This window comes from Bemisia tabaci, chromosome 9, assembly GCF_918797505.1.
Source record: "Bemisia tabaci chromosome 9, PGI_BMITA_v3".
NCBI lineage: Eukaryota > Metazoa > Arthropoda > Insecta > Hemiptera > Aleyrodidae > Bemisia > Bemisia tabaci.
Genome location: NC_092801.1, coordinates 31,736,423 through 31,758,161, shown reverse-complemented (window position 1 = coordinate 31,758,161; position 21,739 = coordinate 31,736,423). Strand labels below are relative to the sequence as shown.

The 21,739-nt window shown below is 38.6% G+C and overlaps 1 protein-coding gene across 5 annotated transcripts in view; it reads right to left on the bottom strand.

The window, feature by feature from the left end:
* The window catches only part of Hasp (Hig-anchoring scaffold protein), a 236,319-nt gene extending 227,085 nt beyond the window's left edge, over window positions 1-9,234 (bottom strand). For 2 of the 5 annotated variants that reach the window (XM_019041349.2, XM_072304051.1), the window contains exon 1: window positions 9,069-9,233. In XM_019041349.2, the coding sequence (XP_018896894.2) occupies window positions 9,069-9,123 (55 nt within the window). In that variant the 5' untranslated portion in view covers window positions 9,124-9,233. Of the gene's footprint in view, window positions 1-9,068 lie in introns of all 5 variants that reach the window. The other 3 variants (XM_019041350.2, XM_019041353.2, XM_019041352.2) reach the window with 3 other exon arrangements.
* Between the last annotated feature and the right edge of the window lie 12,505 nt (window positions 9,235-21,739).

The window sequence follows — 21,739 nt, the reverse complement described above, 5'->3', positions numbered from 1 at the left end:
TAAATGTGTATTGGCCCTTGATATGCAGAATGCATGGCACTATCACTTGTTGTATACTTTTAATTTTGAAGGCTCTTTGGAGGTCCGCATCCTAAAAAATTTCTCCCACAGTATTTTTTTTAACTTGTCGTTGTGATAGGGCGCCAATTTCTTTCAATCGAGTGATCATCTTCTTTTTTTGTCAAATAACTAGTTTGTGCAACAATAAGACTGAAACTGACTGTAACTGAAATTTTGTCTTTTTAGATATTTGGTTATTTTGTATTTATTAGATTGTATATTTTCACAGCCCTGTGATAAGAAACTTTGGAATGCATGGTTGATAAGTCGTTTAGCGAGGCTGCAAAAAATTTGCATTTTTATATCTGAAATTGTAGGTAATGGTTTTGAATATCGAATTGCGATATATTACACGGTTAAGATAGGGCTATATGTCTTGTCGTAAGCGGCGACATAGAGTCGATGTCATTTCAATAATCGCCCCGATGGCCACGGTAGTTGTGTGCCGTCTGCCCACGTAGCAAATGGGAGGCGAAAATGGAAGTCATCAGTGCATCGGTGAGTGTTGAACGTGAAAATTGCGCGGGCCGCGCAAATTTCGCGATCATCGATGTGTCGGGGCTGAGCATCCATCATTTTCTATCTTGTTTTGAAGCTATGTGAGTTGTGATAAAGTACATAATTTTTTTGTATTATATTACTGTATAAATAGTGTAAAATTTGTACAGAACTTTGTACAAAATAGTTTCTTGTAAAAAGTGTGGACTACTGCCACGTCGTTTCCATACAAACTCCCAATACGCCGCAAGTACCACAAATGCCCATGTTAACCAAATCACCTCATCATCCATTTTTTAAGGACACAATTTTTAATTCAAATCAACTTACTTTATCAAAACTCCAATCGTTTATCAAATAACATATATCGAGTCATTTTAACAAAATCAAAGACGGCATAATATCATTTATCACACAGCCAAAAACCTAACCTAGAAACCACGATGTTTACAAACTCAAATTGGAGAACACTCATTGGTCCAATAATAAAAATTGATTTGCCGCCTTTTTTCTTTGCAAGCAAAACGTGTGAACATGTCTGAAAATGGGATCGGGCGTCAACACTCAACGATGCACTGATGACTTCCATTTTCGCCTCCCATTTGCTACGTGGGCAGACGGCATTAGACGTTTACGGTTTCCTTGGTAACCTTTGTTTGCTATCAGCTGATATCGAGTAATATGACTAGGAAGCTCCAACCCAGTGGTTGGAGCTTCCTTAACCGCGAAAACTTTAAAATTCAAATTTTCAAATTTTGAACGTAAAGTACATTTTTTCCATCACGAGATTAAAGCACAGACAAGTTTTGAATTATTGACTGTATCACCATGATTCCAAAAATACACTACACAACATAGCATTGGCTAACAATAAAACAATATGCAATAAAATAAAGTCATGACAAGGAACATAGCCGAAAATGGCGCCGATTCCCATTAACCAACGCGCGGTCTCTCCAATGTAACATGGTCCAATGATACTCCCCAGCTGGGACCGTCCGGAATAGCAGCTCTAGTGCAAGCACCAGAGCCGCTAAAATTCAGCGGTGAGCATGGAGTCCAAGATTTGGGACGAGATGTAACATGATTGTCCTAGGGTGCAAGAGTTGGATGGAACGACTTCTCTTACGAGATGTTCACCTATGCTGCAATATCATTTTTGAAGCTGGAGGCTCAAAAACGCATATTTCCATGGCAGGTTATGAAGTCAGGAGTGTGGTTCAGACTATTCCAATACGCTAATTGTAATTTTAAAGCTTTTTTCTGTAAGAAATAACTCTGTATTATGCTATGCCTGGAATTTGCGAATTGCGACAGGCCCATTCCTTACTGAAATTGCAGTTCAATGAAGCAAGTGAATCGGCCACTGACGCCGGACTGAAAAAAAAATCTCGGTGTATTTACTAAGAAAAGGGTAAAATTACTAAGAATTCAGGGTTCTATTTGATCCCAGTTTTTCCTTGGTAAAATTACCATTTATGGAATTGATAATTTTACCGAGAAATCTCGGTAAAATTAATAAATTAAATAAGAAAATAAATTAAAATAGTTATTTAAAATTAATTAAAAAAATAATAAAATAAATTAAAATAATGGCAGAGTTACCGGGAATTGATTACCAAGAAAAGTGGTATTCTTACCTGAAAAAAATGGTAAAAATACCGGTCTTTAGGTAAGCTTACCAGTTAAAATTACCAATAATTGGTAAAAAAAAGTGAGATGGTGAAGGTATACCAACGGACCTTGGTAAAAACGCCGAGAATTATTTTTCAGTGCGAGGAAGCATGCAAACGGGAGTTTTGGAAGGCTTGGTTCGCCTTCAGGAAATCGGTTATGCAATAAACGCATTGCAGTGTTCGAATAGTTGCGCTGCTGCCCCTTCTCTTATGGTCAGCCAAATATCGACGGCAATATACTGTACTGTGGACGGTGACAGGTTGCGAGTAGGTTCAAGATTGGGTCATTGCTGGTAAGAACGTAAGTCCACAGCGCACACACAGTCACAGCGGCCCGATTATTGAATCTATGTCTATATCGACAAGACAAAGTCCTATCTTAGCCTCGCAATAATTACAATAAACCGCATTTCGATGTCTTACCGTGCTGCTTTGAATTGACTTTCATAAATGGAACCTTGAAGAAGAAGCGAATTTAAGCTCACAAGTTTTCTTATTAAAATTTCGCGCAGAACACAAATCGTAAAACGACAATTACTGTAGATATTATGGTTTTATGATGCATGAATTCAAACTTCCCGTTGATGAAAAGAACAAAATCTCATTGAGTTAAATCGCACACATTAAATTGAGCACGGCAGACTTATTGTGACGATGGTATAACGACGCGATGTTATATTGACAAACATTTGGACCGCGTTAAGCAGAAAGGAATCAAGCCACATCAGCTATTGCCAAAATTAACCGGGCAATTTACTTTTATACGAGGGAACATTTGCGCAGATTCCTTTAAACATTTTAGAGAATTTGCTTAAAATTCGCACAACCGTTTTCATGTAAAACATTAAATTGCCCATTCATGCCCAAAATCTGATCTAACTTGGTTCTTTTCTGCTTAACGCGGTCCATTTTTTGGAGCTTCGGCTCAGCCATTGCATTTTGTTTACACTTCGAACAACACAGAATGGGGAAAAGACACTACTTGATTGAGAAACCTGCTAAAATCGGTATAGTGCGCGACTGGATTTTACGAGACTCCAGTAATCATTTAAGCGAGAAATCCAAATTGTCTGTGATCAATGTGCAATCAAGAAAAATATGTATGACCATCCTAAAAAATAAGAGAAATATAAGCTAAAATGGGGTACAGGCTGTGAATAAAACTGTCCGAACGGGATGTTTCGGGATTAACATGCCCTCTTTCAACCGCCGATAAGACAAAACAAAAAGTTAAAAACACGTATGAACCGTCGATTAACAGCAAGGCATGACTTAAAAATAAGTATATTTTGAGAGTAAATTTGGCAACATTCGAATGCTAATAAGGCGTTCTTCCTTAGCACGGCATTTTAGGTGTCGTAGAGCGTCCCGGCGCACAGCGTAAGTGACCTCTGTATTTGTATATTTTAGACCGGAAAGGGTTCCCGAGTAATTTGCGCTGTGCGCTTGAGGGATCCCCAAAAGCTTCTCAAATGAAGGAGAAGCAAATAAATGGCAAGTCTAATACATGGACAGAACTTAACAGAAAAGGACCAAACTCACACCAGGATCAAATCCAGTAAAGTAGATTTGGAGTTCTATTGATCCATAAGACTCGATACAAAGATACAAAACAACTTTAGCCTTTGATCCTATCCTTATTCCTAATTTTTACCCACTTTAGGTCTAGCGGAAATTTGCAATGGTTCACGAGATTTCTCTCAGAAGATTCTTTCGTATGTAAGCATGAATGATTTGTCTCGCATAATTTTGAAGTAGTATCGAATATTTTAACATTTGCGACATTGCAGGCATTGAATTTTGCCTCATATCGTCACCTTCCGGCCAAAGTATCACAAACGTCATTCGACGTTTAAAAATCTCCGCCGTCATTTTATTTTTTACAGAGACATTGTTGGTTGAATCTGTTTGAAAATTTCACGGACTTTTATCGGCAGCACAGAGAAAATTCAGTGAAATTCTCGGAAAGCTTTGTTGAACGATTTCTTTGTAAAAAAAAAAAAAATAAAATTGCGGCGGAAGTTTTTAATCGTCGCATGGCGTTTAAGATACTTAGGTCGGAAGATGACGGTATATTGATAATCAGTGGTAAAGGGGGATTATTGCCATGAGGAGCTCCCCAAAAATGTATTTCAAATATATTACACAACTTCAGTTTTATCTTAAGTGGAAACACGTCAGAATGTGATGCATCGCTGTCGCACATCACGGAGTTGTCAACACGGAAAACTTATTAATCAGTGAATTTAAGGAACTGACAAGTCCGCCACGCGCTGGGCAAAGCATTCTAACAAAGTTCCACGGGGAATGCAACAGTCATTGCGGAATGCATTTGAAAACATGGTAAATAAAATCATCTACAATCCCATTCTACCTCTAAATTACTTTTAAAATTCAGATCATGTCTAAATCGTACATCAAAACATGAGTTTTTTACCGCGATCATGTTGCACGGGACATTATGTACATGGTTTCTTTCAATTTAATCCATTTACACAAAACCCCCTTTAGCATTAATACGTCAAATTACACGGAAAAAAAAAATGATATTGCTGATTTAATAAGTTTGTGGTCAAAAAAGTGTCCAACATGTCTCGATGTAGCTTTTACAATAGAAATAATCTAATTTTGTCCATTATTGAAAACTGTACATTTGCAACATGTCGCACATATTTCTTAACACTTTAATGGAGAATTTGTAAGTCTGAATTTGTGTGTCTGAAGTCTGCTGAATTTCGTTTCTAAATGGATACAACTGGGTGAACTGAACACTAGGATATCCTTGGTTCATAAATTGAGCAATAATTGGCGGAAATATGATGAAATTACCGAATCTGCGAATATACATGTGTTTAAATGGAAAATGCTGCCAGATGACGTCACTAGGCGGTGCATTTTCTCACTTTTAAATCTATTTTTACATCATTTTCCATATCAGAAAAAATTATGAAAAATACTGCGAAATCAGATCTTTAAGCACTCTCAGATGAAGCAATAAAAAAATTACGTGCAAAATCTCCATTGGTAAATCAGCAATTTATTTTTGTCCGTGTAGCTGTTGATTTGTAGAAAAGAGACGAATTCCTTGTGAGAAAAATCGCTCTAAACCTCTTTAATATTTTTTTTAGAGCTATTAAGCATTATTCAGCGAGTGAGGAATCCAGCAAATCTAGTATCATTTTTAGAGAGGCCATTTTAGAAAGGCCCACAATAAATACCTAAAGAATTGATCGGAGAATCCACCGATGGACATACACACACTATTTACTACGAACTCTACCATATATTAATTCACGTACGAGTACAATATATACTTTTTAATTACATTACTTTACTTCATCTGTTATATTTACCTCATGTGCGATAGAAAATATTATCTTATTTTATTATGCTTTATGAGTATGATCTGTAGCTAGCCTTAAATGAATCAGTGAGAACGAAAACACACCAACTCGGTAACTCGAAAATATTCACTTTTCACTAAGGACAGAAAATTTTCATAAAGGTCATTGAAGTTACCGTATCTTTTCTCCAACTTGGACACGTAAAGTGTCCTTAAGTACTTGATTTTAGGCACAAAAATATTTTTCTTAGACTAATCTCTTCACCTAATATGCAGTTTTGTGTGTGTTTTGATTATTTTAATTTTTTCGAGTTGGTGTGTTTTCGTTCTCACTGATTCTAATGGGCTTCTGTCCGAATTAAAAAAATTGGACGTATTCATGTCAAAAGAAACTTTGTTGCATAAGCACCCTGTGCATATAGTTTCCTTTGACAGAAATACGACCATTTGACCGATAGACAAGGTAAGAAATTAGGAGGATACTAGCTGCTTCAGCTCGCTACGCTCGCTTGCGCCGCTAGCCGGGGGCAAGCCCCCTGGACCCCCAGTTACTCGCTCCGCGAGCAACTGTTGGCTCGCGAAGCGAGCCAAATTTTGCTACTACCAGTGCTTAGAGGACTTCCTGGAGGCAAAATGAAAAATTCAAAAACAAAGAATAGGAAACTAAAAATTACCTACTTTTAGAAAAAGAAACAACCTTGAAAAATAAATAACACTCCTGGAAAAGAAAATCAGAACACTTTTTGAAAATGTAACGGTGCGAAAGGGTGAAGATAAATCACCAATTCTCTTGGAAGAAGACATGAGCCGACCCCCGACATGAGTGAAACTGCCGTAGGACCCATGCTAGGGTAGAAGGGTGACACGTGTTGTGAGCAGGTAGGGATGGGTTTACGTGGAGAGGGAAACGGAAAATCAGAGGGTGGGAGGTCCCCCAACCATATGACTCGTCCCGCGGCAAAGACGAAAATATTTCGTTATCAAATCGAGATAAATTTTGCAACGTCGGTCGCGCAAATCGAAAAACTAAAGAATGTTGGCACGTCTACAGCCTAAGAGCTTTCATTTAAAACAAATCCGAGCAAAATCGGTCCAGTAGTTTCCGAGATCGAATTAGCACAAACTGTCCAACGTCAAAAACGCAAGCATGTCGTTACCAAATCGAGGTAAATTTTGCAACGTCGGTCGCGCAAATCGAAAAACTAAGGAATGTTGGCACGTCTACATCCTAAGAGCTTTCATTTAAAACAAATCCGAGGAAAATCGGTCCAGTAGTTTCCGAGATCGAATTAGCACAAACTGTCCAACGTCAAAAACGCAAGCATGTCGTTATCAAATCGAGGTAAATTTTGCAACGTCGGTCTCGCAAATCGAAAAACTAAGGAATGTTGGCACGTCTACAGCCTAAGAGCTTTCATTTAAAACAAATCCGAGCAAAATCGGTCCTGTAGTTTCCGAGATCGAATTAGCACAAACTGTTGGAGGCCAAAAAAGGCCTTAGGATATTAAATATATAGATAGATAGATAGATAGATAGCTCTACTGATTCTAATGTAAATTACAGAAAAAATCGGCTATATTAATTGATTATGTACGCACGCATTTAATGAGCGCGTTTAATGAGCGCGTTGAGCGCGTTTTGCGTGAACATAAGATAAGATCAGTGCCTATTTGTTACACTGGGAAAAAAACACATCAGATCTAGAGTCCGGACTCTTGAAGACATTGACAAGAAAAAATACTCTTGATTCAATCAGATTTTTGCTTTCAAGAATCAAAACGAAATCCGCTTAAATTAGGAGTTTTGGTTCTTGATTTAAGCTAGATTCTGATTGAATCAAGAACACTTTTTCTTGTCGATATTTTTAAGAGTCTGGACTCTAAATCCAATGTGTTTTTTTCCAGTTTATGTTTTGATTCAATGTTTGCCCTATATCTAGTTATTTATTTGAATTTAAATGCACATTTTATAGTAAGTAATCACCGAGATCGTTTAAAATTTCATAATTTTAATGTCATATTTAAAATATTGATTTTGTAATGCAAAGATACTTTCCCTTTTTGAAATATCGGTATAAATATCATCGTTCCTAATTTCCAAATCTCAACTTGTTTCAAGTTTTATTTACGTAAACCGTTGGACTAGAAACTATATCATCAGTTGCTCGATTGCGCACATAGTCTAAAGGTGTTGTTTTCGCCGCCTTCTGAATTAGTCATTAATTTTCTCTCCCGCCTTGAATGACGGAATCAGACTCTGAGGCTTACAGTATGAGCGAATTCATGGTGATACCAACCGCGGTGCATGACGCAGCCCCCACAAAGAAAAAACCAAGAAAGAACACATTTTTCAACTTGTTCAACGTTATTTACGTAAATCTATGGACGAGAAACTATATCCTCCGGTGCGTGATTGCGCACTGCGTCTCATGCGCGGGAAAAATAAATTGCTGATTTTACAATTTTGCAGTTAGACAAGGTTTCAGACATGTTTCAATGTAGATTCTACAATAATACATGCTAATTTAACCAATGCCGTGGCTAAATTAGCTTTCCACTATTGCAAAATGGACCGAGTTCATCAGAGAGGAACCATCTCAAATTAAGATGAAACTGAGAAAAAGAGGTTTGAAGTTTTGTTCCTGCATAAAGCTCGATGTAGAAAATTAACTTTGATCCCTCTTTTCATAAACTAATTTCTTTTTTTCGACTTTCAGATTTTTCCAGGAGAAAATATACGAATAGGAGAACTCAAAAACATTCTTAACTCAATTTTTTTGAAAATGTGTGTTCCTTCCTGATAAACTCGGTCCAAATGTACATTTGAAACACGTCGGACAAATACCTATTTTAACAGTTCAATTGTGAAATGGATTACATTTTGCAAAAAGGAACTAAGAGCATTCCAATGTTGCTAAGATCGTGCAAATTTTTTTACCTTGAAAATATAAATAATTGATTATCTAAACAAATCTCATCTTTACTCCCAATCAACTACGAATTCAATTTAAAATTTACCGTTCACTGGAAAAAAAAAAAAAAAAACAAAAAAAAAAACCACATTGGATCTAGCGTCCAGACTCTTAAAAACATCGACAAGAAAAAGTACTCTTGATTCAATCAGAATCTAGCTTGAATCAAGAACCAAGCCTCTTAATTTAAGCGGATTTCGTTTTGATTCAAGCAGAAATCCGATTGAATCAAGAGTATTTTTTCTTGTCAATGTTTTCAAGAGTCTGGGCTCTAGATCCAATATGTTTTTTTTTTCCCCCCAGTGTTGTGAATTTAATTTCTTTCATGATTTCAGTAATTTTATTGCAACCACGTGAGTTGCACAATTCTAGCAACATTGGAATGCTCTTGGTTCCTTCTTACAGAATGCAATCCAAATCAGCAATCAATTTTTTCTGTGATGTTTTCCTTCTTTTTTTCTTTTTCCCCCCTTTTTTTCTTGAAAGAAACCGTGGCGTGAAATTTGGAGGAACTCCTACCTGTTCGGTTGAGGAGGACACCTAGTAGGAAGACGAGCGTGGCGGCGTGGAGCATGACCGCGTGATTCTCGCGAGTTTTCCGCGGGCGGGAAGGAGCAAAAGCGCGACCGGCGGCGGCTCGGGACGGAAGCCTCACTGCCGCGGAATCCCTGCGGGTCCTGTAGCGCCCGCACCCGCCGACGACGACAACATGCGCCCGGCAGATGTTCCCGCCACGCATGTCGCATGTGTTCCGCTCTTCCTGTTCGCCGACTCGCCAGACCGAGCGACGACAGAACCGTCGTGCTCGCGTCTCCGGCCGGGGAGGCACGCATTCCGAAGTGACAAACTAACAATAAGAGACCTCTGACGAATTTTTGCGATGGATTTGGTCGACTTTTTCAACCAGATCGGCAGAGTTGCAGAGTGGCAAAACGCAACCACGAAAGCATGCAGAAGAAAGCACATACGGCTGTCTTGCCTACCACTACCTAGCCTAACATGAAGATGGATAATACCCTTTTTATATAATTGAAATAAAATCGTTCGATTTTTAATCATCCATACGATTTTAAAAGTCTTTCGAATGATTAGTGGCAATTTTACAAAGATCTGAGGCTTCTTTCAATAAAATTTTCCCGTCAGGCGTTTGTGAGCCCAATTTCTCAACATTTCTGTTTTGCGCTTACTGCTCTCTTCGCTACCACGACAGGACAGTCAGCCCCAAACGAAACAGACAGAGTAGATACAGCGTGTTTCTAAGACTGATGACTGATCTCGATGGTTCTTGGATGTTTGGGGGCAAAGAAGGCCCAGATAATCATATCTTGTTTAGAGACCCTTGCATCATGGTTTTCGGACGAAGATGGTGCCCCTTCTTTCTATGCATTATTTTAAATGGACTGCATTTTGCAATTTGGAACTATAAATTCTGGCCAAGTTTAAAAACAACGTATGTGCCAGTAGTTTCCCTAGGCACATAAGTGTTTTTTCAGATGAGCCAGAATTTTCAGTTCCAAATTGCAAAATGCAGTCCAAATGAGGGACTTGGAGGGCAAAGCGCACTAGTGCAGTTTCTGCTATTTCGAGAAACACTTATTTGAAGTTTCGAAATTACGTGGGTCTGTATGGCAAAAAGAAAGTTTAAACTGACTATTTGATGCTTAAAAATTGGAATTTCTGAGCGAGTTTTTCACAGGATATGCGTTAAGACTAGTTTTACTTGAAATAATTGCTATCTCAATTTTTTCAAAAACTGCACTTGTTCTCCAAACTCTTCAAATATTGAAAGTTTTAGAGGGTACAATGTATCTGCAGATTCTGCATACCCGTATCCACCGCACACATAAGTTCCTCTTCTTCCTCTAAAGAGTAGGACATGTTTGTCAGGTCATCCAGCATCGACAATGGAGCACAATACATTATATAAGTATTAAAAATCTAAAAATCCGAAAATCACTAAAAATAAAGGACTCGTCAAATCCATAAAAACAGCATAAAATCTTCAATCATCCTTTAGAGAAGAGAGCCGGGTTTGTGCCGATCTCTTAGACGGTCGTGTAACTTAGGCAGCACATGTAAAAAACGTTAAATTTTCCTAAAAATAACTTGGTATTGGGAGTGTAGCCGAGTGCTAGAAATAATGTAAAATTTTCTTTAAAAAATTTACATTTTATTAACAAACTTAGACCGAAGCTTTTCGAAGCAAACGCTTCATCGTCAGGGTCATAAAATCGATATCACAAAGGCCATAATTTAATTTCAAACAAGGTAACAGATTTCATTGATGGTAACAATTGATAACAAGCTATTAGGTCAAAACACTCTGAATAATCAAAACATTGTCAATGTAAGCTTCGAAAAGCTTTGGTCTAAGTTTGTTAATAAAATGTAAGTTTTTTAAAGATAATTTTACGTTATTTCTAGCACTCGGCTACACTTTAAATACCAATATATTCAGTGCTACTACCTTTCAGACATTGTATTACATTGTTCGCTGATTTTCCTAAAAATAACCGATTGGGAGAATGGAACCTCAATTTTCACCACAGCGCGCCCCTCGATTGGAACGTCATTTGCAAGCGACCCCTAACTTCCTTGTCCCTAATTAATTAATACCAATCTTTAAAATTACGGCTGAAATTGAGCGCAAATTAAGTTAAACCGAAAGGAAAAGCCTTCACTCGCGCGCGAGAATTCAGGGAAGGGGAAGGGGGATATTCAGATTATGCTAATCGGCTGAATTTTCTCACAAGTTTATCCTGCCTCCGCGAGATTCGTGTGTTAAACGTCGCTGAAAGGCTGACGTAGGCAGGCAAGTATCCAGCGGCGTGGCGTGAATGATCGATTATCGATATTTCCCCATTTGAATCCGTGGTAAAGAATCGATTACTAAGGTGTGCGCTGCGAACACCCTGTTAATTGATCCTTTTCCATATCGACGGTGAAACTACCAAACCACGTATCTCGTTTGCGGTGTTTAAAAATCTACGCTCACATTTTATTTTTTTGAAGTAGACCAAATCCATATCATTGCTTGAAATTTTCACGGAATTTTCTCCGCACAAAGAGGAAAAATCACAGAAATTTTCAAGACTGAATGTTAAGTAGTTTTTCATTTGAAAAATAAAGTATGACAGGAAGTCTGCGACGTCGCAAACCGAGATACGTGGTTTGGTAGTTTCACCGTCGATATGTTTAAATGACTGATCAATCGATATATCGCAAAGCACGCCACGCCACTGAATATTTACCAAACTGCTCGAATCAGTCCATCGTACGCTCTGCCGTGCTAAGGAAGAACGCCGTATGAACATTCGAAAATTGGCAAAATTTCCTCTAAAAAATACTTATTTTTGAGAAGAGTTATGAACATTTTTCTTTGACATTTTCAGGAACTATAGGTGAAATTGCAAACAAAATTATTTAAAAAAAAATTGGAAGGAAAACATTCCTTAGTTTACCAGGAAATTTAAGTTGTATCAAAGGAAATTTGGCAACGTTTGAAGGTTTATACGGCGTTTTTCTTTAGGAAGGCAGCGCAAATCAACCCGTCAACGCATTATTGCTATACGCAGTATTTCGCCGTGTTAAGGACAAACACCGTATGAGCATTCAGACACTGCCAGATTTCCCTCGACAAAAAGCTCATCTTTGAGGAAAGTTCTGAATATTTCTCTTTGAAATGCTTTAGATCAAGTTGCAAAAAAAATTCTGTGGAAAATTTAATGAAAAATATTCACAAGTGTCACTGAAATTCTTCTTACATCTGTCGCAGGCAATTGGCAATCACCGGCAATTTATAAGCCAGTGGTAATTAAATATAGAAAATAATGAAATTCAAAAATAAAATAACAAGATTAGAGTGCTGAATATGTTGCCTATAATGTAATTACACACTTTTCCATCCTTAAAAACATGGCAGGAATATGCACACTCAGAAGAGCGTGCAGTGAACTCCGTGACATTAGTTGGGCTGAGATCGGACAGGCAACTAAACCAACGTCGTGACAAAGCGTAGAGTATCACAAAAAATGGCGCTTCAAGCCGAGCTCATACTTTTGAAGACCGCAACCCTTAAAAATTGCATTATGCCGATGCACACTATTGCGTTTTATTGAAACAACGTGTGAACCGCTTGCAAATTGCCGGCGATCGCTAATTGCCTGCGACACATCAAAGAAAATTCGACAACGTTCAGAGGCATATACGGCTTTCTTCCTTAGCAGAGCAGTATTATGATTGGAGTTTTTTTTTCGAAAGGGAACCAAGTAATTAACTGCTGCAGAATTTAATGGACCCCCTAGATAGGGCGCAATATTAAGTGCACAATGTAATATACCTATGTTTCCAAATAAAAATTTTACGTTGGATATGATGAGCCCAGCAAAACTTTTAAAATTCAACTCATGAATTGAATTTACTGCATTTTGCAATAAAGCTATAATTTCCGGTTCATCTCTACAACTGCCTGTCTTCAGAGGGTAACCAATGGTTTAAATGGACCGCAATTTGCCTATTGTTAAATTATTTAGGACGAAATCGACCCCAACTACATATTAGATGCTTTAAAATTCGAACATTTTCCAGGGAACTGGATCCACCAATGACAATAGCACTGCCGTGCTAAGGAAAAACGCCGTATGAACCTTCAGATGTTGCCGTGTTTCGTTCAATAAGAAACGAATTTACGTGGAAAATTGTGCATATTTCACATTGAATTTTTCAGACATTTTTAATGTAAAACATTTGAACATTTCAAGGAGAAATATGCACAAATTTCCACAAAAATAAACATTTTATCGAAGGAAATTTGGCAACTCTCAGATGTTCATACGGCGTTTTTCCCTAGCACGGCAGTGCATGCAATTTCGGTACAGCGTTTTCAAGGCTACTGTTGAAACGGAAAGCCCGAAACAGGTATAGTGGGGCCGATAAGCATAACAATCGTGCACTTCTGGAAGAAAGCATGAAAATTTCAGGGATTCATCTCTACCCTATAGACATTCGATTCAGACATAGACCCCAAAAATCTGAGCCCCCTGGGGGGGCAGGGGGGCCCCCAAATTTTGAATTTTGAATAACTACTGAACGGCTAGTGTTAGCGTAATTTTTTTTAAGCAGGACGATAGGAAATTTTATCAGGAACAAAAATGGTTCTTATAAATTTTTCTGTGGGATCGATATTAAAGGCGTGAAACGGGAAAAACCATCGGGGGACGGGGAGCCGGCCGTTCTGAGGCAGATCCGCGCGCTGCGCTATTTGCCCGGGACGCGCGCGGCGGCGCAGTACGGTGTTACCGACGAAACAGCCGCTTGTCTTGGTTTAATCTCAACGATGCGCAGTTTTAAAAGTATTGTGAATATATCGTACGTACTACCTATAAAGCCTTAAAATAGGGCTTAACTTATGCATGTAATATATGTATACAAGCGAGCGCACGGCAACAGAAAGAGAAGGGGTTAGGTGCTGGAGTTCCGAATTGTTTTGTTGTATGGGTTTGTCAAGTTTTATTACAGCATCCGAGATAACTGCATCAGACATCAGTTGAACGGAATAAAATCTGAGGCACAGTTGTCTCGGGAAGGGGGGGGGGGGCTAAAAGTCACAAATCTTATTTGTGTACCACGATGACCTGAAAAATGGATGGTATCTAAATATGCTTACTTAAGACAGGGAGCCTAATTTTGTAAACAATGAGCATGCATAAAAACATGCTTATTCTCCTCTCTTTCAGGAACATTTTGGTACATCATTGCTACGTAGAGGCATTTTTTTAAGAGGACCAAAACCACCTTCAAAACTTGCTCCAAAAAAACGGCAAAAGAATCTTGAGAAAGCTTGATAGGGATTAATGACCCCCAAAAAACCTTTGTTGGACTGCTTCTTGTACAGTACAAAGAATATTATTAAGTCATAACTAGCCGCCGTATCCGCTAATCTGTCAAAACGGTCCATTTGAGTGATAGGAAGTCGCGCCTAAGTACTGGGAACCTATCCTGCTCTTATGTCAGCGTATCATAGGTACGATATTCCGCAATCTCGGTAATTTTGCAACTGATTACTGATTCCTTATTTTGACTGATTATTTGATATTTTGACGATAAATTAACCTTTTGATAATCTCTAAAGCTAATTCGATCAGTGTTATAATGTACGATAAAGTTTAAGGTGTACGTTTTGTGCATTGCATATTTTGCAAGTCCCGTTTCTTGAAAATTTTCTCCGACATACTTACCTAGAACTCTTCCATGAGCTCCATACAAATCAAAAATCGGTACGAGATTTGCGGGTTGAAAAAGAAGAAATGCAATGAATTTCTTCCTGAGGCCTGGTCCTTCTCAGAGGTTCTTTAAAGAATCAGAACCTGCATGATAAATAAAGAGGGTTATTCAAAATCGGCGATTTTACCCTACGCTTGGATTTTGCCCGGAGTTGGATATGTTGTTCCCTATCACAAGACACGCCTTTTTCCGGCATTGGCAAGTTCACCCGAAATTTTTCCCGCGCGCTACAGCGTTGCCAAGTTGAAAACAGGCAAATTCCGTAAGTGGCATCAAAATTGAGCTATGAAGTTGCGGTTTTAACGAAAATTCTCTAAAAATTACGCACTTTTAGGAAATGACCATGTTTTTAATGTCGCATTAATTTTAACATGCATTATTGCCAAATTTCCGATTTTTAAATTCGACAAATGTTACATATCCGCAAATACCCAAAAAGGCCATCTTCAAATTTGAATAAAAAGTTGTCTAATCGATAGTTCGTTCGATTTCACATCCATCGATATATTATAGCTCGCTGGGAAACTTTTGGTTCGCGAGATATCATCATTTTTGTGAACAGCTTTATGGAGCGACGACGCTTTTTGAGTCCGGGCGGATAGAAATTTTAGCCTCCAAAAACACCGGGTAGCATTAATTCCATGGTTTCCTATGTAATTTTTGGCGCTGAATCCGAATTTGACCATTTCATAAAAAAATTGTCACCAAGATGTTGCCAAATTTGGCAAAAATTGCTTAAAATCAGCCTTTTTGGCGGATTATAGCCTGTGACTTGCCAGGAGTTGATCCCACGACAAAATTGGTTATTTCCACAGTTAAAACTCGTTAAACTATCTACGAGCTGAGTCAAATTCTTTCTGCTCACGGTAAAATTAAACGCGCGACAAGCAGCAAACTGAAAAAAAGACACCAAAATTGGCGCTTTTTGCGGTTTTTGTCGTAAGTTTCTTGTTTTCCGATTAAGAGAATGTTTCTTGACTATACTAATGAACAACATGAGCAGAATTTAATAAAATTGAACAATAAAATAAGATCGAACATATTCCAATGTTGCCAAGCTTAAACAAAATACTTTAATTTTCGCTGGTTTTTTCGATAATTGTCCTATATTCTTTGTTCACCTCTTATTTTTAAATTTTATAAATGTATCTCTCTTGCAAAATAATACACCTCTGTAGAATAATTTAATTTTCAACTTAGATATATACTAATAATTAGGGTATTTAGTTCAGAGAGGAAAAATTCATAAAATAGTGAGTTTTATCGAATCGTGTCAATAAACCACATTTTGAAACAATAATGGAAAATTTTCTGCTAAAAATTAATGAATAAAATGTACTCCTCAGACTGACTTCATTAAAACAAGACAAGACGCATTGCAATATTGCCAAAATTACGTACAAATCGTTGAATTTTGGCGGTATTTGACCGTTATTATTCATTACCCTATATTTAGTATACAATTTTATTTTATAATTCTGAGATAATGGAGTTTAATAGAAAAAAGTAACGACACCAAACTGAAGAAGACGCCAAGGAAAGGACAATAAGGGGCTTATAAAGGAACAAGGGCGCTCCAAATTACTGAGGACCTGTGGGTGGACAAGGGACTATGGCGGTTAGGCGTCGCGGGGCCCGAGAGACCGCTGTTAAAGCGGCTCTTTATCTATATATTATGTAACAATACAATAGTTTGTCGTTACACTCGGTGGAATTCAGATTTTCCTAAGAAACATTCTCTTAATCAGAAAACAAGAAACTTACGACAAAAACCGCAAAAAGCGCCAATTTTGGTGTCTTTTTTCAGTTTGCTGCTTGTCGCGCGTTTAATTTTACCGTGAGCAGAAAGAATTTGACTCAGCTTGTAGATAGTTTAACGAGTTTTAACTGTGGAAATAACCAATTTTGTCGTGGGATCAACTCCTGGCAAGTCACAGGCTATAATCCGCCAAAAAGGCCGATTTTAAGCAATTTTTGCCAAATTTGGCAACATCTTGGTGACAATTTTTTTATGAAATGGTCAAATTCGGATTCAGCGCCAAAAATTACATAGGAAACCATGGAATTAATGCTACCCGGTGTTTTTGGAGGCTAAAATTTCTATCCGCCCGGACTCAAAAAGCGTCGTCGCTCCATAAAGCTGTTCACAAAAATGATGATATCTCGCGAACCAAAAGTTTCCCAGCGAGCTATAATATATCGATGGATGTGAAATCGAACGAACTATCGATTAGACAACTTTTTATTCAAATTTGAAGATGGCCTTTTTGGGTATTTGCGGATATGTAACATTTGTCGAATTTAAAAATCGGAAATTTGGCAATAATGCATGTTAAAATTAATGCGACATTAAAAACATGGTCATTTCCTAAAAGTGCGTAATTTTTAGAGAATTTTCGTTAAAACCGCAACTTCATAGCTCAATTTTGATGCCACTTACGGAATTTGCCTGTTTTCAACTTGGCAACGCTGTAGCGCGCGGGAAAAATTTCGGGTGAACTTGCCAATGCCGGAAAAAGGCGTGTCTTGTGATAGGGAACAACATATCCAACTCCGGGCAAAATCCAAGCGTAGGGTAAAATCGCCGATTTTGAATAACCCTCTTTCCTCCTATATTAATATTTTTTTCAATACAAATGTTACCAACTCCACTCTAAATTCCATACAACAAAATGTAAGATAATATACATGGATTTTTTTTACTGCTCATTCCATTTTCTATGTGTCGTGGTAAGTACCAATAATATCTTCAAGGATGACTCGATAAAAAAAAGCGATAGTATTCAGATATCTTCTTTTTTATCATTTATTTAAAGTATTGTTCTATTTTTTTTGAAATATGCATATTTGTTGAATAACTGAAAAAATGGGGAGTTCATGAAAATGAAAACTTTTATTGACTGGCTGGAGGGAAAAAGAGGAGAAAAGACCATTGTCGGAATGTTCCGTATGAATCAGTACCTATGCAATTGCGAGAAACCAATGAACATGAACGAAAAACGATATTTCCTTCATTTTGAAGGAAATCTGGTAACCTTATAGTGGCGAAGGGACTGTGGAGCCCCCCTCCCCTCCCTCCTCACTCCTCACTCCTCAATTAATGTCTCTACCAAGTTTTGCAAAATTCATGGTTCTGTAAGCAGCTAATTGTCTCATTCGCCGAAAGTAACATGAAAAATAAGCTAAAAATAAGTTACGAAGGATCCGCCATTTCCAATAGTCATGAAAAAGTGGGTCAAAATCGCATTAAAACTTGTTATTTCGCTCTAATATCTTAAAAAAATGTAATCCTATACAAAACTTACGTGAGGAAAGGGTAATTTACTCTGTAATGAGGTCAGAAAAGCTCTGCATTCAGAGAAAACAAGATGCGTGATGCGCGATGACCGATCCCTCCTATTGACTAGGCGCTCTCACATTGGAGTATTTCGCTTTTGCTTGTTTTTATTTATTACTAATAAAAAGAAGAGCTTATATTACTGAGGAAAAGTATTTAGGCAGTACGGTAAATTCATTATTATTTTTAAAACTGCGCATCGTTGAGATTAAACCAAGACAAGCGGCTGTTTCGTCGGTAACACCGTACTGCGCCGCCGCGCGCGTCCCGGGCAAATAGCGCAGCGCGCGGATCTGCCTCAGAACGGCCGGCTCCCCGTCCCCCGATGGTTTTTCCCGTTTCACGCCTTTAATATCGATCCCACAGAAAAATTTATAAGAACCATTTTTGTTCCTGATAAAATTTCCTATCGTCCTGCTTAAAAAAAATTACGCTAACACTAGCCGTTCAGTAGTTATTCAAAATTCAAAATTTGGGGGCCCCCCTGCCCCCCCAGGGGGCTCAGATTTTTGGGGTCTATGTCTGAATCGAATGTCTATAGGGTAGAGATGAATCCCTGAAATTTTCATGCTTTCTTCCAGAAGTGCACGATTCTTATGATATTTTCCACTTATCGGCCCCACTAGTAATAGCATTAGCTGGTGCCCCTTTCATATTTCTAATAATATTAAATGTGCAACCTCTGTGACGTAAGTCTATGGTTATCAATAGTCGAAGGCCCTCGAGAATTGATATCAAGTTCAGATTGTTGGGAAGTAACTGGTAATCTGTTGGCATTAACAAAAATCGACGGCGTAGGTCTGCAACCACGTATCTCGTTGGCGGTGTTAGAAAATAATCACTTCTATTTTATATTTTTAAAGGAGAACAAATCAACAGCATTCTGTGAAATTTCCGCAAAATTCCCCTCGCGCAGAGAAAAAAAATCACGGCAATTTTTTAAATAATTGCAGTTAAGTAGTTTTCTTTTCAAATGGATCGAATTTAACAGAAAGGAACCAAGCCACATCAGCTATTACCAAGTTTAACTGGGCAATTAAATTTTTTGCGAGAGAACGTTTGTTCGGATTTCTTTGAAAATTTTAAGGAATTTGCTTCGTGTCATGGAGAATTTTCACTGAAATTTTCACGATAATCCGCACAACCGTTTTTATGTAAAACATTAAATTGCCCAATTCAATTTGGCAATTGCTGATGTGGCTTGGTTCCTTTCTGTTTAACGCGGTCCAAATAATAATGTAAGACAAGAAGTCTGCAACGTTGCCGGCCAGGTTGGCCTAGTGGTCAGCGCGTCTGACTCTAGGCCAATAGGTCCCGGGTTCGAATCCCGGTGGTGGCGACAAATTTTCATGGAACTGACGAGTGGATCTGCAGAAACAGATTCCAGTCGGCCTTAATCCCTGAAAATTTGGAAGCCTGGAGCATGGATGTGCTTAAAAATCCCATGATGTCTAAGGACAATAAATACTGTCTATCGATGGCTGTAGGTTCCAACGGAATATAAGCCACTAAACCAGCAAAAAAAAAAAAAAAAAAAAGTATGCAACGTTTCAAACCGAGATTCAACCGTTGCGGACTTACACCGTCAAAAAGATGAACGTGATTTAAGCGTCCATCAAGCCATCAAGCGTCCTTTTAAAAAATCGCTGAAACTCAAGAGTTGAGTTCCAAGGTGTTTGCAAGCGGATTTGGCAACAGGGACAATCCAATCGTGCGAGGGGGGATGGGTGCGTATGTGTGTGCTTTCTCTCTCGTTGTCAAACGATAACAATTATTGGCGGGGAGAAAATCTACGAGAGACCGAATCTTGCGAGTCGCGCGTAGCGATGGGTTGGGGGGAGGGGAGAGCGCACTGCCCCGAGACATCCACCTGAGGCGAAGGGCCGCCCCTCCACCTTGGCACCGACCGGCCAGTCCCGCCGGACAGCCAGTTCAGTTTCCCGAAAACAGCGCTGCGATTAGGAGGTCCACGCGTCGCAAATTTGTCACGTCCGGTCGGTTGCATATTGCTACCTAACTCGCTTCCCTTTTACTTGTTTCGGTCATTCACTCCGTTTAAACAGTGCTCCTGGCTAATCAGTGACGGGACTCTTAATATCCGTGCAAGTTTTAATCGTTTCTTCGAAGGTTGTGTGAACTTACGACCGATTTGCACTCGGCAAAGGTGAAGGATTCTGACTTTTCTAAGATGGCCGTCGCAAACGTATCCTTGTCTCTCGTCTCATCCGTTGAAGTTTTTCGTTTTCACGTTGTGCAAGTGAACTCCTCGCGAATATTCGTTTAACTTATACGTGGACGTGATTCGAATTCGATGAAGACCACCCTCGGAAATGTAGATTCGGGTGGATTGAAAATGGCGTGAGCGTATATTCTCTCTCATCGTTTGAAGTGATTTTGTTTTCTCACTACGCAAGTGGCTGCTCCCGATTATCTTTTGAATATTTTCGTGGACTTGATTTCGGACTCATAATTCAGTGCTTCCTTATTCAAAAGAATACCGGCATGATTTAAGTATCTTTGTTGTTGCGATCCCTCTTGTGTTCGGCTGAAATGACGAGAATTCGCCTGGTGCTCCGTTCGAGTTGGATCGCGTGGAGTTTTGACTTTTGAACTTCCGAGGATCTGCGTGTCCTTGCTCAAAGCTCAGACATTTCTATTCGTCTCAATTCGGAATTTCATCGGTTTCGGTACTTTCGCAGTTCGTCTTTGTGTGAATTTTTCGTTCGGGATTCAACGATTCCTCTCCATTGTCGCGAACAGTTTCGGTTCTCGAGTTTTCGGATCGTGTGTTTTCGCGTCGTGTGAAACCGTGAATCAGTGATTGTGCGTTTTGTGTGTTCTCTTTTTCGGCTAGTGGGACGAGTCTCGGGAATTATGTCGGTGATTATTCTGGATTATTCTGCCCAATTAAGGTATCTTCGCCAAGTTGGTAATGCTCTCCGGTCAGGTCTGATAACTTAAATTATTTATTCTATTCTGATTTCAATTCTGTCACAACACATTGCGTTTCTCTACACTGATTGCCTCTTTTATGGCTATGAGGTTTTGCACTATGAGAGTGCGGTGTTGTACCTCAAAGAGGAAATGAACAGCCGGCTTTAGTTGTCCAGAAATTTCAGTCACCTCTAGTTTCAGGTATTTGTAGAATATTGAGATCACCAAAATGTATCAAATTATGTCTCCTAATTTTTCTTTCACTGGATACATTTTATTCAGGAGGAACTCGGACATGAGCTAGGTCGTGCATTTACAGGTACACTTATGGATCATAGGGCTCATTTAAGAGTGGATGTTGTTCCTTTTGAATATGTTAATACGTCAAATTATCTGCATGTTTTCAGTTATTATTTGCTGTCTTTTCATAGTTTTCTTTTCCAAAATTCCTCGAATGAGCCGGAGCTAGGTAGTTATTTCTAAATTCGAAGACTGCTGGTGAGTGTCAGGAGAGGGAGGTTTTGATTTGTTTTAAAATTTTATCCTACAGTTTTTACTCAATTTGTGTGTTCTAAATTGAATTAAATCTTCACGAAAAATCCCCCAATAGTCCATCTTCCTCTCTCTTAGTAACTCT